Source organism: Convolutriloba macropyga, chromosome 8 (assembly GCF_964194025.1).
Source record: "Convolutriloba macropyga chromosome 8, txConMacr16.3, whole genome shotgun sequence".
Lineage (NCBI taxonomy): Eukaryota > Metazoa > Xenacoelomorpha > Acoela > Convolutidae > Convolutriloba > Convolutriloba macropyga.
Window position 1 is genome coordinate 49884049 of NC_134475.1, and position 15000 is coordinate 49899048.

The following is a 15000-nucleotide window of genomic DNA, read 5'->3' on the forward strand; positions in this document are numbered from 1 at the left end:
TCAAAGAATATAAAAACAATTGTGAAATGTTGAGCAAAACGTACACAAGACTTTTTGAGAGACAAGTTTGAAATTAGTCTTGTCTGTCAGTTAATTGGTTGCTTTTTAACAGCTGCAAAAATGACATCCGAAAAAATTTTGGTGTGATTTGCGTAAATGAACAGTAGTGTGAGAGCCAATAAATTGCATGACAGACCCTAAACATTGCTTGATAAACTCCAATCATTGGAAAGCATCAGAGAAGCAATTTTTGGAAAAATGAAAGGCAATTTGAAAAAAGAAAGGAAGTGTTTTTGATTAAAAAGACTTAACTTTTTTGACAATTTTTTTTAACAAAAATGTTTTTAGAATTGAGACCAGGGCGCGCTTCGCCAAAGTTTTTGAGTGAAATGAGAAGAGATCTCTCGAAATAACCTAATAACACTTGATTTCGGTCATGTGATCAATAATTTTTTTGGAGGGGGGGGGGGGGGGTACAAAAACGTCAGGGGGCCGGAAACAGCCTGTTAGCGTTACAAGCAAGCTAAATTCTGCCGAAACTTTGAGAAATAGTCTGAATTTTGTAATGGACGCGAAAAAAAGCAAAGACATAGATTTCTCTGTTCAGAGAACACCGAAGTTGATTTCGTGTAAAATATTTGTTTTTGGAAAGAATTGTCATTGTCTGTAATGGAATTGTTTTTTAGAATCTTTTTGAACTAGGATATCAATTTTCTAGGACTTACTTTTCATGTTCTCTAAGCTCTATCTTGGTGATTACTTTTTAAATCTCAAAAACGAAAGTCTCTTTAAACTAACAGCTGACAGCAATTAATTATTGACTGAAAAGTTTTCAACAATAATATCCGGAAAAATATGCTTTGTATATCAACTTATCGTTGGTTTTATCATTCGTAAAACAAAACAACAACCAAGAGTTTTCATCAAATTATTAATTCAATTTTTAATCAATTTGATAACGTGCTGTTTTTAGTCACTACATGGACTAAGTCGAGTCCGTCCTCTGCATTTGGTGAAACGGTGAAGTTGGCTGCCGGAAAATTGTTCGGCACTTATTCGAATACATGATTTAAATTGCTAATGCAAATAAATACATGCCTAGATTCCCTAAATAAATCAAGGCCTTCTAAACTTTAGTGGTTCTCGAAATTGAACACTGAATTGATCCACATAATGACGTACACAAGCTGTTGAAATTGGCACAAAACAATTTGGCATTACAATCTCCATTCTGGATCTTGAATTATTATAATACCGTTCTCGACCGATATAGGACATGAAAAGACTGTCCGGGATAGATTTTTGGTATGAAAAGAATTTTATGGACTTTGAGTGCTTTTCTCGACTTTGAATGGAACCAAAACAACCGTCCTCGAATTTGGCTAGACAATAAAACGTGTCCTGGAAATAAATTAGACAAAACAGTGTCCTGGAATTCGCCAAGACAACAAAAAAGTCCCCGAATGACGCTCGCCGTAGCAATGTCTCGTTTTTCAAAAAATTAAGGACATCATGCAGCAAAATTAGTTACTAATTGAATAAAGCTGGAGAAGGTTACAAGATTGAACCTGGATGATTGCTAAACTTCTAGTTTAATTAACTTAGTCTATGAGAAGATTTTGGCTGGACTTACAAAAGGATATAGCCTTGACTTTAACAAGGGTCCTGGACCGTGTAATTTAATTAAAGTGTGACCCCCGCACCAGGAATTACATTAGGTCTTTTCATAGAGTCAGTTCTAGATTAAAATTAAAAATTTTTAAATAATTAACGTATATGAACAAAGATTTATACTACAAGTTACACTTTGCCTATATAACCCAGAAAACATTTCGTTTTTGTTTAAAATTTCAATCTGACAAGTTTTCAATGACCTGATCATAGAGATGGTACGTAAGTGTAAAATTTTGTATTTTTGTCGTTAGAAGGATTCTAGCTGGGGACTGGCTAGCGCCCAAAGTTATTGGCCGAGCTTCATGTCCTCTCACCAAAAACAATCTCGAATAACTTTGCAATCTCACTCACTGCAACTTTCAAAATTGTTTTTTCACAAAGAACTCACTGAATAATAACAATTCTTCCCTCACTAAGAACCAGCTTCTGGAATTGAGCGTTTTCTCTTTCTCTCAATTTTGAATAAAAACCTCTTTTCCTCGGGCGCGTAACTCTGTCTCAGAGCCTTTTTCGTCAGCCTAAGAGTACTCAGTTTTATCATTTTTATCAGCATAACGTAACGTGTCGTTCCTTTTGGAAGATTTTGATCTGACCTATAAGTCACGCGCTGTAGTTTATCTTAAGTAAATGTTCGCTCAAGATGACCGGAAATCCGCTGTTTAATTGTTTTGATCATTTCAGAACTCAAGTAAACTAACGTTTCATGCTCAACAATCATTAGCGAACGCATGCGTACTGGTTCCTATTCAAAATCAACAACGGATGCTCGCACAAATTATTGCTTGAGCTCTTTTGCAAGCAATTAGTGGTAGCAATTGTTACTCTTTAACTAATTTTCAACATTTCACTTTATGGTCCCACTGATAGAAAAACTCAGGAAAAGTTAGAACCATTTTCCTATAACTAATTTTTTGCGTCAAGAACCTGAAACTGAACAATAACTAATTTGCTTTCTTCACGTTTGAATGTGTATTTTGTTAGATATTTTCATTCTGGCAAAAGCGTTGTTTGTCTCATAGAAGCAGAAAAAAAAATTCACTTATCCTCCTTTTTTTAATTTAATAGGAAAATGAACGGTTAAAATTTCAATTGTCCTCTTTTTTTGTTTAATAAAAAAGGCAAAATGAACTGTTTTGGGTACTGGAAAAGACCGTTGTTTTTCTCAATGCATATGCGTCTAAAGAATCACCAGTTTTAAGGTCGATCGGACTTTAGGAAGTAGGGTTTTGAGTTTTGGCAAAGTTATGGACGCTCATGTTTTCAACGGATCAATTTCTCTCTACTTAAATTCTTCTAAGCAAACCTTGCTCTCTTTTGTACTTATCGAACTGAAATTCACCACGTATTATTTCTACATGTATGGTATTGTCGACTTTTTCCCCTATATAATTTGAAAAAAAAAACTGTTTTTCAGTTACCGTTTCCTAGCTTAAATTTCCATTAGACCGTAATTTTGGTTCAAATTAAGGCTTTTCTAAAAAATATTCTTTCAAATTTACATTTCCAGCTACAAAATCAGACCATTTTTTTTTACCAACAGAACAATAAAAAGGCTAGTTCTGGTCACATGCGGAAGTTTAAAATCAATAAAAAAAACTCGAATTCAATTTGAGAGCTGTTTTTATTAGAAAAATTTGCTATTTATTTCTGTCTTTTAAGTCACTTAGAGACTAGTCACTTTTCATATCGAGGTTCCGCTAATGACAAACCTCATTTATAGGCAAAAGATATCCAATGAACAAAAATTCGTATTCAAGGAATCGCTCATGTTTTTTTTGTCTTCGACACTGAATTTTTTGAAATTTTTAATGAAAAGTTGGTTTGCTTTTTGAGACTTTACTACATTTTGGGAGTCCTATAGCATAAACACGCTCAGTGAATTGTTTTTTTCAATTTTTTTTTGAACATTTAACGATAATATACCTATTTTCATGAACAGTAAAGCAGTCTTAGTAATGACAGGAACCATTTCCTCTTTAATGCAACCGAATTTACTGTGATAGGCGGCTTTTTCTGCAAACTATTAGTTTCACTTCGATAACACTAGTTTTCATAAGTTAAAGAAAAAATTCTGATTTTTTTTGTAATTTTGGTTTCTTTTAAAACTTTATCTCATTATCCCAATATGGATAATTCCGTTGGTTTTCAAGAGTTGTCCAACGGATCATCAATAAAGTTTTTTGGGAAAGGATTATGGTTTAATTGGCTTCGGCACTTTCTTCTTGCATTTCGGCTGATTTTTTTTATTTTTGCCTTTATTTGTGGTTGTTTTCATAACCATAGGATTTATTGTGATGTCTCATTGATGGCATATTGATGGCAAACATCCTTGCCTTCCCATTGAGGCATAGCGTAGTATTTTTTACCTCCGTCGAAAAGTCTTGAATTTAATGTTAGGACTTTAAAATCAATTTTTCAGATTTTTTTGACATTAATGAAAAAACCACTTATTTTCGTGAGTTGTAAGTCAGTCACAGTATTGATAGGACCTGCTTTCTTCTACAGCAACTAAAATTGATCTGGCTATTGATTTTGTCTTGTAACTTCTTTCTTTAACTCCGATGACAAGAGTTGTAATAATTTTTTTTAATTTTTTGAGATTTTTTGTAATTTTGGTTCCCTTTGAAATATTATCTCACTATTCTAATGGATCAAAGATAATTTTTTCAGGGAAAAAAGGGTTTAAATGGCTTGGAAACTTTCTAGCACTTTTCTCCTGAATTTTCGTTTTTTTTTACCTGATTCTGCTTTTGCTTTCGTAATCATAAGACTTATTGTGATGTCTTATTGTTGACTAGAGTATGACAAATATCCTTACTTTCCTATCGAGGCATAACTTTGCGTTTTTATTGAATTTTTTAAGTGCTATTGAATTTAGTTTCTACTAAGACTATTTAGGGAAGACGTATAAACGGTATTTAGGGAAGACGCTCACTGGATAATAGAGTAAGTTTTCAGAGAAAAGATTATGGTTTAAATGGGTTCGACATTTTCTTGCACTTTTCTACTGAATTTTCGGTTTTTGCCTGCTTCTCTTTTGCTTTTATAATCGTAAAACATTTTGTGATGTCTTATTGTTGACTAAAGAATGACGAACTCCCTTATTTTCACATCGAGGCATAAATTTGCGTATTTTTTGAACTTTTTAACGTCTATTAAATTTAATGGCTATTAGGACTATAAAATTTTTTTTGAAAACTGTGTTTGAACACTAACCAGTTTTAGGCTTATTTTCATGAAGTCAGTCTCAGTAATTACTAAGGTACCGCCTTCTTTTTTACTGCCACGCAAATTGATCTGGTAATTTTTTATCTGCTAACTGTTGGTTTTATGACTTCGATGCCACAAGTTTTCTTAGTTTTAAAACAAAAATAAGATTTTTAAAATAATTTTGGTTCCTTCTGAAATTTTTTCTCATTATATGGATTTTGATAGTTCCCATTTCAAGGAACTACTCATGTTTTATTGTCTTCGACTCTTAGTTTTCATATTTTTTATGGAAGTTTTGATTCTTTGAGTCCTATGGCATAGAGTTGCTAACTGAAAGTGAAATCGGCTTCATAATGTGCATTAGGTAAAACTATATAGTGCTTTGAGTGGACAGTCTATGGCTGTTAAGACGTTAAAAAATAATTGTTCGAAACCTAATTTTGAACACTAACCAATATTAAATTTTTTTTCCTGAAGAGTAAGTCAATCCTAGTAACTCCAGGACCCCCTTCCTTTTTTACTGCAACCAAAATTAATCTGCTAAGCGGTTTTTCTAGTTACTTTTTTCTATTCGACTTCGATAACACAAATTTTCATAATTTCAAATAAAAATTTGGATTTTTTTTGTAATTTTGTTTCCTTTTAAAATCTTATCTCTTTATCCTAATATTGATTTTCCCATGGGCTTCGAGAAGACATGATTGAAATTGACCTCATAGCTAATCACAAAAACGCGTGGCATCAAATTTTATGATTTTTTAAGAAAAATATTTTTACAAAACTTCTGACATAATTCCCTTTCAACCATCTAATTCTACTTCAAGTTGATGTCATTATTAGATAGTGCTCTATGCAGTTTCAAGTTAGATAATTTCTAAATTTTCAGTCACAGTGATAGTTGCAGTTTTTGACGCACTTGCAAGGATCATGGCAACACAAATAAAAATTATGCTGAAAAACCATAAATGTTTTCAGCTGCTCCCATTTTCTTGATTTTTTTGCTCGACTTTCCAAGAAGGCATTTAATACATCGGGGCGTTCCAGATTTTTTGCAGAAGTCACACAGTTCTTTTTCTTCCTCACTTTCAGAAGTTGAATTGTCATCTGCAAGGTCTCCTTCTAGGTTTTCCTTGTCCTGTTTGTAAAACTCTTCCAAATCAGCTGCAGTTGGGGTGCTCTCTCCCGATTCGTTTACAATCATCTCCATCAAGTCTATCACGGCTTGTTTGTCCTGGTCAAGCTTGTCTTCATTTTGAATTTGATCTGAAACAAATCAATGCGCTGATTAGATTTCTATTCGGATATTTAGTGAACTAATGATATCCATACTGAAAAGGAATAATTGAAAAAACTTCCCTTCCCCACTTCATTTTTTAAACTTTTAGAAGGGGCCACAAAAAATATAGGGAAGATAGGAATTTGATCAAAATGAACGGAAAATCAAAAATTTAAAATCAAAAAATGAATTAATTGTGCTTGCAATCAAAGTTCACTTTCTTGTTAAGAAATTGGTGAATAGTTTTTACATGTTTTTTGTTTCCACCGAAGGGGCATCATTCAACAGATGCAAAAAATGTTAGTGTTTGACTTTTTCCAAGTTATCTTTCGATGAATTGGATTTTTTTTTCAATTCTCGGCTTCTTACAGCACACCGCTCGGCAATTTTACTTGAGGTTAGATTTTAGGAAAAATCTTTCATCGGGGTATCGGGGAGGTTCTGGAAGTTAAACTCAACGTTTCGCAGCGTTAAGCAAAAAGTCGAGCTAACAATTAATTTGGAGCGTTTAATGTGTGATGCTGCTTTTATTTTCGTTTGAGAAACCTGAACACAAGTAAAAAAAAATGAGAGATAAAAAATATAACAAGACGATTCGTGCGAGACTGCGCACACTCAATACAATTTGCGTTGAATCTAATTCCTAATTAACAAGACACGAATAATTGGATAACAGAAGCATCGAAGCCAAATTATTTTACTGTCAAGTTTCCTTACGTTTTCTGTTGTGTTTTGAATGTCACCCAAAAAGTCAACTCTGTAGCTTGAACGTCTACGAAATCGTAAAATTCACTTCTATAAAAGTCAAGGTGTTAAAGGTAAAGTGGATGTTTGCGCAGAAATCTGCAAGAAAAAGGTAAATAAATATTTTTCTATAAAAAGTTTCTTATTTCAGTTTTTTTTCATTATTTGAAGCGAAAAACTACTGATTGCCTCTTCACAAAGCTTGTTGCCGAATTATGTAGTGCACCACAGACCAATAGATAACTTAATTTTGAAAGTAACCGGAAACATCATGAGCTACTGTGAGATTAGAAAACTATTAGAAATAGGTTTTTCGTTTCTTCTTAAAAAAACTAAAAATTCTCATTTTTTCGTCTTAGGTATCCCATATTATCTCAGGCAAAATCTCAGAACTCTCAAACAAACCAATGAACTAAAAGAGGTACAAAATAGGTTTCATGTAACTTTTCTAAATTATTAAACAGTTTTTAATGTTATTCATGAACTAATGTTCCTATACTTTTCCCTTGAACCGAACATTACGAATAGTGAACATTATAAAACCTTTTGTGTGTGCAAAAATAGATAAAATGTTTGGTTTGAGAGGCCAATAACTTCATCAAAAAATGGAAGAAATTGGGCTAATTTGTTTGGTTTTTACTCATTTTCTTGAAAAATTGTTTTCTTTAGTTTTATTACAATTTCACAATAATTTACATTTATTAATTTTGATACGGTATCCCGCAAACAAAACCAAATAAAGTAGCTATTTGCTACTACATTGTTTGAAAAGTTTGAAATTGTAACAGCCTATTTAACTTTATTCAAATTAAACACCTATTAACTGGAGGACATGGCTTTAGCTAGAGTTTTGCTGTATTTGAAAAAAGCTTTACATGAAAAAAACTGTAACTGTTTTTAATGGTTGAATTGCAAAAATGAGAACAAACTCAATACAATTTGCGTTAAGTCTAATTCCTAATAAATATGACACGAATAAATGGACAACAGAAGCATCGAAGTCAATTTATTTCACTGTTGTCAAGTTTGCTTAAGTTTTCTGTTATATTTTGAATGTCCCTTCAAAAGTCACCTCTATAGATTGAACGTAAGCGTAAAAATCACCTCTATAAAACTTAAAGACTTCTATGGTACTTTTTCATTTTTGAACAGAAAAACAATGCTTATTTACAAAAATTTCCGACCGAAATTTAGTGCACCAAAAACCAATAAAAAATTTAATTTTGAAAGTCACTGGAAACATAATGAGCTATAGAGAGCCTGTCAAAAAAAACAATTGTTCTCATTTTTTCGTCTTAGGTATCCCATATTTGATAAACTCTGAGTACTCTCAAACATACCAATGAACTAAGAAACGTGGATAATAGATTTTATGTAACGTTTCACCTGCAAGACTAATTTATTTCGATTAAAAAATTTTTTAATGTTATTCATAACCGATGTTCGTTGTTCTAATGCTCCTATACTTTTTCCCTGAATAGAACATTACGAAAAGTAAATATTATAGAGAATTTTGTGTGCACAAAATAGATAAAATGGTTGATTCGAGAGGCCGATAAATTTTGCAAAAAGTTGAAAGAATATTGGCTAATTTGTTTGGTTTTTCTCAGTCTCTTGAAAAATTGTTTTCTCAAGTTTCGGTACAATTTCAGAATAACTCACGTTTATTAATATTGATCATGCATACACAACCAAAAAAGCAGCCACTTGCTACTATATTGTTTGAAAAGTTGATTTTGAGTTGAAGAAGATTTGATAATAATTTTTAGGAAAAAAATGTTTTGAGTATTTTCTTTTTTTTTTCATCGGTTATATCAGAAGCCTAGTAAACACCAAGAAAGTAAAAATCTGAAATAAATATGGTCTAAACTGGGGAGAGAAAGTCAGAGGGATTACTTCTTAAAAAAGGGGCTTTTCTGTTTTTGTCCTTTGAGTATTACTTTTTCAAAAAAAAAATAATGAAAATTCAACTATCTTTTCTTTCTATGCAAAGTTGCAAGGTTGCATAACCTAATAATTTTTAAATGGCAAATTTAATTTATATCAAATTAAGATATTTATATCAAAGGTATCATTATATATAAACTAATACCACTACGCCCCTATCTTCAACCACACAGTTTTCGTTTTTCTTATATTTTTCTTTGGATTTTTTTAAATACCTGTCCTTTTCAACCTGCCTTAACATTTGTATGTTAGTTGATGAAAATGAAAAGTGTACTATAAGGGCTAAAAAATTATGTTTCTTTTTTGCTAAGATGCGTACACAAAAAGCAATAATTTGACTGAAGAAATAAAAAAGGCGGCCTCGCGATAAATGACTAAAACAATTAAAAATAACATCATTTTTAAATCTCGCGGTTTATAGGTAGTTTTATCTCAGTAGCGCAGGACAACAGAGTAACGGTTGAGGGAGATAAGTAAGACTAGCAAATGTAAGAACTGCCGATTATAAAACTGATTCAGGATAGAAATATAAGAATCCTTATGAGATCAGGAAGAGATGAAGAACAGACATTCGTTGTTTGGTAGAATTGCTGCTCATTTGATGAGTCGTGGACCATCTTCATGCAATACTTTATAGCTGAAGTTTTTTGTGCCTGATCATCTTTTTCTTCTTGTTAATTAAAATAATTATTTTTTTCTATAGATTGAACGTAAGCGTAAAAATCACCTCTATAAAACTTAAAGACTTCTATGGTACTTTTTCATTTTTGAACAGAAAAACAATGCTTATTTACAAAAATTTCCGACCGAAATTTAGTGCACCAAAAACCAATAAAAAATTTAATTTTGAAAGTCACTGGAAACATAATGAGCTATAGAGAGCCTGTCAAAAAAAACAATTGTTCTCATTTTTTCGTCTTAGGTATCCCATATTTGATAAACTCTGAGTACTCTCAAACATACCAATGAACTAAGAAACGTGGATAATAGATTTTATGTAACGTTTCACCTGCAAGACTAATTTATTTCGATTAAAAATTTTTTTAATGTTATTCATAACCGATGTTCGTTGTTCTAATGCTCCTATACTTTTTCCCTGAATAGAACATTACGAAAAGTAAATATTATAGAGAATTTTGTGTGCACAAAATAGATAAAATGGTTGATTCGAGAGGCCGATAAATTTTGCAAAAAGTTGAAAGAATATTGGCTAATTTGTTTGGTTTTTCTCAGTCTCTTGAAAAATTGTTTTCTCAAGTTTCGGTACAATTTCAGAATAACTCACGTTTATTAATATTGATCATGCATACACAACCAAAAAAGCAGCCACTTGCTACTATATTGTTTGAAAAGTTGATTTTGAGTTGAAGAAGATTTGATAATAATTTTTAGGAAAAAAATGTTTTGAGTATTTTCTTTTTTTTTTCATCGGTTATATCAGAAGCCTAGTAAACACCAAGAAAGTAAAAATCTGAAATAAATATGGTCTAAACTGGGGAGAGAAAGTCAGAGGGATTACTTCTTAAAAAAGGGGCTTTTCTGTTTTTGTCCTTTGAGTATTACTTTTTCAAAAAAAAAATAATGAAAATTCAACTATCTTTTCTTTCTATGCAAAGTTGCAAGGTTGCATAACCTAATAATTTTTAAATGGCAAATTTAATTTATATCAAATTAAGATTTTTATATCAAAGGTATCATTATATATAAATTAATACCACTACGCCCCTATCTTCAACCACACAGTTTTCGTTTTTCTTATATTTTTCTTTGGATTTTTTAAATACCTGTCCTTTTCAACCTGCCTTAACATTTGTATGTTAGTTGATGAAAATGAAAAGTGTACTATAAGGGCTAAAAAATTATGTTTCTTTTTTGCTAAGATGCGTACACAAAAAGCAATAATTTGACTGAAGAAATAAAAAAGGCGGCCTCGCGATAAATGACTAAAACAATTAAAAATAACATCATTTTTAAATCTCGCAGTTTATAGGTAGTTTTATCTCAGTAGCGCAGGACAACAGAGTAACGGTTGAGGGAGATAAGTAAGACTAGCAAATGTAAGAACTGCCGATTATAAAACTAATTCAGGATAGAAATATAAGAATCCTTATGAGATCAGGAAGAGATGAAGAACAGACATTCGTTGTTTGGTAGAATTGCTGCTCATTTGATGAGTCGTGGACCATCTTCATGCAATACTTTATAGCTGAAGTTTTTTGTGCCTGATCATCTTTTTCTTCTTGTTAATTAAAATAATTATTTTTTTTCTGACGTATCCATCATTTTCAACATAAATCAACACACCATTTATCAAAAAAAAGAGTAATACATGAAAGCCGCAGAGATACCACTGGTGGACCCTAGAGATCTGTTTTCAGTCGTCTCATTATCAGTTCTGACTCTAGAGATCTGTTTTCAGCTCATCAACATATTGTCAACGAACACACGGGATGTCAAAGTATCATCAATTTGTGCTAATATATCTCCAGGATAGCTAAGCAGAGTGGTTTCCAACACAGTCATGTCCCTAAAAGTAATTCTGCTGCCATGGGGTATCTAGATTGGGCATTTAGATTATTTCAAATTCAATGATTGAAGGATTTGATTACAATTATTTGATCAGAGGTACTTTATTCAATGCCTACTCCGATAAAATTTTACAATTAAACGTCAGACTAAGAAAAGGAAATTTGAAGATGTCACTTTTCAAATGTGAGGGATAGTGAAATTTTCATGTTTAAGTTCACGGAAATCCAATAAAATTAGTGTCCTAATTTCAAGACTTCCGGCCTAAACCAGGTGCGACAGTTTTAATCAAGTTGAATAAAAGAAGTTTACCGTAAGTCTAGAAAACGAGCTTACCACTTGATCCTGCACCCTTTTCCGATTCCGTATTGCCATTTCCCTGTTGTCTTGCGTCGTTGTCGCTAGCACTTTTTTCATCTAATGACTTCTGGTTTTCTGATCGCAAGTGGTCTCTGTACTTTATGGCATCATTGAAGAGCTGATCAAACTTGAGTTCACCATTATGCTCAGACTTGACACTTTCAAATTTGCCTTCTCTCTGGTTCCACGATTTGCTCGTGGTTTTTCCATCTGTTGTTTTTGTTTCCTCATTTCCGCGATCAATTTTTCCTTCACCCGAAAATCCAGGCCCCTTTCCGGACCTCATATCTCCCAAATTGTAACCAAAACTCTGACCGGAAACGGAACCATCCGCTTTGAAATTTTTGATAGTTTCAAAGCTGTAGTCCCTGGATTTTACGTGACTTGTGTTTCCGTTCACAGTTTTTGAAACTTTTGTGGAACTGTCATTGAAATCTCGTTTTGCTTCTGCTTCTTATTTGCCTTTTGAAGTGAACTCTGGTCCTTGAAGGGAATATTTGTCAGCGTATGTGTTCAGTTTGAACAATTGACCATCAGCAGAGGAAGATGCGGTCGCTTTAGCATCAGCCTTGCTGTACTTTTTCAACGCTGTTTCAGTCTCTTTTCCATTTTTGTCAATTTTAAATTGTTTAGAAGCTTCGAAACCAGCTTTTGCCTCCGCATTCGCATCTCCGTTTGCTTTGAAATTTCCGATGGCCCTGAAAGTTGTAGAAACTTTGACTCTTTTCGGGCGTCTTGATCTGGTTCACCCTCTTTGTCCTTATTGGGATCCTTATTCTGATTGGGAGATCCTGAAGTTGGATATTCTTTCTTGCAATTTCCAGAAACATTAAAACTTTTGCCTTTCCCAGATTTCTCGCCCATTTTGTACTGATAAAGGTGACCTTTTGCAGATCCTCCGGCTTCAACTTTAGCCTCAATTTTGGATGACTTGGATGAAGATGACTTTGTTTCTACAGGTTTGTTCCCATTTGCTGTTTTCTTGCTCGCTTCCTTACTTTTCTTTCCTTCAATTTCTGCCGAAACTTTTCCTTTAACAGAGCCCTTGGCCTGTGCTTGAGTCCTGAAAATAGGAGTTTGCCACTTAGTGCCTGGGCATCTATGGTGCTAACGTTGACATAAGCGGAAGCATCGGCTGTCGCTTTGATTCCGGCTAAACCCCCTACGGATCCCTTAGCATTCACTTCATTCCGGCGTACTGAAATCTTTGCTTCGGTGTCTGTTTTTGATGTCAACTTTGCTTTTACGTTACTTTCAATCCCTGCGTTAGCAGATGGACCTTGAAATGTGGCCAAGCCATCGATACCGGCATTGAAAGCTGAAAGACTTCCCCCTGCATGAATTCTCCCCCCTATTTCTCCGTAAACTTTCCCTTTTGTGTTCCCAACGTCAGCTTTCGCACACGGTTCCCCTTGTCCAACATTTCCTCCGCCTCCACTTTCACCACCACCTCCAATTCCATTTCCACCACCTCCTTCTCCTCCTCCTCCTCCTCCGCCGCCGCCACCGCCTCCACCGAGCCCCAAGTTAGTGAAATGATTAAGAGGATTTAAGTCAATGCCTAGACCCCCAAGACCCAGAGACAGGTTCCCTGTAGACAGACCTTGGAAGCCAACTGAAAAGTTAGCTGACGGACCAGAGATGTTCACATTTCCAAATGAACTCCTGGCGCCTCTGAATTGCGCGTGAGCTCCTGCACTAGCCCCTGAAACAGAACAATTGGTAAATGAGTGAGATATTGTTGACAATCCATTCAGTTCTGTGGCAAATGTTTGGCCACTGAGCAAGTCTGCAAGTTTTCTTCATTGCACATCTTTTAATTTTTTCTAAATATTTGATAAGCACCGAGTTAAGACCCTATTGTGTGGATTCAGAGACAAAGTTTTAAGATATGTTTGAGTGGGGGGGGTCTCTTTGCAGATGTCCTGATATAGATTTCAATAGTCAACATAATGAGATGATATTTAGTCGGCGATTAAATAAACTGATTTCAATATTCCGTTCCTGGCCACGATTTTAATAACCAAAGACTCATCAATATACATAATTAAAATGAAAGTTAATGAGACTTAAACAAGTAAAAAAAAGTTTTAAAAGTTAAACATATTTGATAATTCCGAGATACATAGTTTTTGAAGCCATAGAGCCAATTTAACTGCAAAAACTAATAAAATTTACTTAAATATTTTTAAGGCTAAACAAAAAGACATATTTTTATCCCTCTTTCAATTTTTCAATTAAAATGAAAATTGCGGCAAAATAAATGCCAAACTTCAATTTACTATTTTACTAATTCTTTTGATAACTAAAATGATTATGAACTAAACTAATCGTAATAGAAAGGGTAATAAAAAATTCGAATCATTCAGCCACTTTTATGACACTCATTTTTACAGTTAACTTAGACTCATCAGTTGATTGAAATTCGAGGAGGAAAGAAAAAAGTTCTCAACTCACTTTGCGTAAATTACTTCACCTACCATCCAACTCCTAATATATCAAATTTGGTTCAAGTTGTTACCATAAATACAAGAAAAATAAGAACGTTATAAAATTTGTACAAAAATATGGCACTAGTACAAGTCCCAGAAAAAATGACACTCAAATAAACAGAATACGACAAACTAGCTACAGAAATTTCTTGAGCTGCTTTTTCACAATTGTTATGGCGTCCAGCATTATAAAAACATTTTCTCAAAAAATGTTCTGAAATAGAGCTTGACAGGGTTCAAAGCAGATTGAAAATGTAACCAAACAGTGTGCGAGATAATTCTGACGGCTGCATATATAAAAATGAGTAAAACTTAATGAGCCACATAATGACATGCACGCAATTCAATCTCAAAATTTTATAATTCTCAAATTTTTTATTCTCAAAAAATAATACACGAAGAAAATTTTTCATACAATATAAACGTAGGAACTCTACAATTTCTCTATTCTAAGTAAATTTTATTCCAAATTTGTGAATAAATCTAATTATTGTAACACAAATTGATTATTTATTCCTGGTATAAATGCACCCAATATACTATATGGAATTTTTCGAAGATTGAAAACATAATAGTTTGAGAAACCAATAGCGTTTTTGTTGAACGTAGTCCTAAGTGGCGATAATAAATCAAATGTGTATAGTATTGAAATATTGAATCAATTTATTGAGAAACTTTGCTGAATATTTTTTTAAAAAAGATTGCTACATAACCCACTGTTTCTTCAGTTTTTTAGCTACCTGTGTTTTTTAATTTAAAAAACAATAAAAT

The 15000-nt window shown here is 33.1% G+C and overlaps 4 protein-coding genes across 6 annotated transcripts in view; 1 reads left to right on the forward strand and 3 right to left on the reverse strand.

Annotated features, from left to right (window-relative positions):
- Positions 1 to 15000, forward strand: part of LOC142344796 (sphingosine-1-phosphate phosphatase 2-like) — a 425673-nt gene that overhangs the window by 339348 nt on the left and 71325 nt on the right. The gene's annotated exons all lie outside the window — the stretch shown is intronic.
- Positions 1 to 15000, reverse strand: part of LOC142344795 (putative lysosomal cobalamin transporter) — a 358318-nt gene that overhangs the window by 197675 nt on the left and 145643 nt on the right. The gene's annotated exons all lie outside the window — the stretch shown is intronic.
- On the reverse strand, positions 5621 to 13131 carry LOC142344169 (uncharacterized). Its single transcript, XM_075395702.1, has 2 exons — positions 11714 to 13131; positions 5621 to 6147 (listed from the first exon to the last, which is right to left on the reverse strand). The coding sequence occupies exons 1-2, from the start codon at positions 12021 to 12023 to the stop codon at positions 5831 to 5833; spliced, it is 627 nt and encodes a 208-aa protein (XP_075251817.1). The 5' UTR covers positions 12024 to 13131; the 3' UTR covers positions 5621 to 5830.
- The window catches only part of LOC142345094 (uncharacterized), a 29159-nt gene continuing 26350 nt past the window's right edge, over positions 12192 to 15000 (reverse strand). Inside the window, exons 3-5 of the mRNA XM_075397179.1 lie at positions 12819 to 13442; positions 12487 to 12768; positions 12192 to 12415 (exon numbers count right to left, since the gene is read on the reverse strand). Coding sequence (XP_075253294.1) covers positions 12192 to 12415; positions 12487 to 12768; positions 12819 to 13442 — 1130 coding nt within the window. The remainder of the gene's footprint in view (positions 12416 to 12486; positions 12769 to 12818; positions 13443 to 15000) is intronic.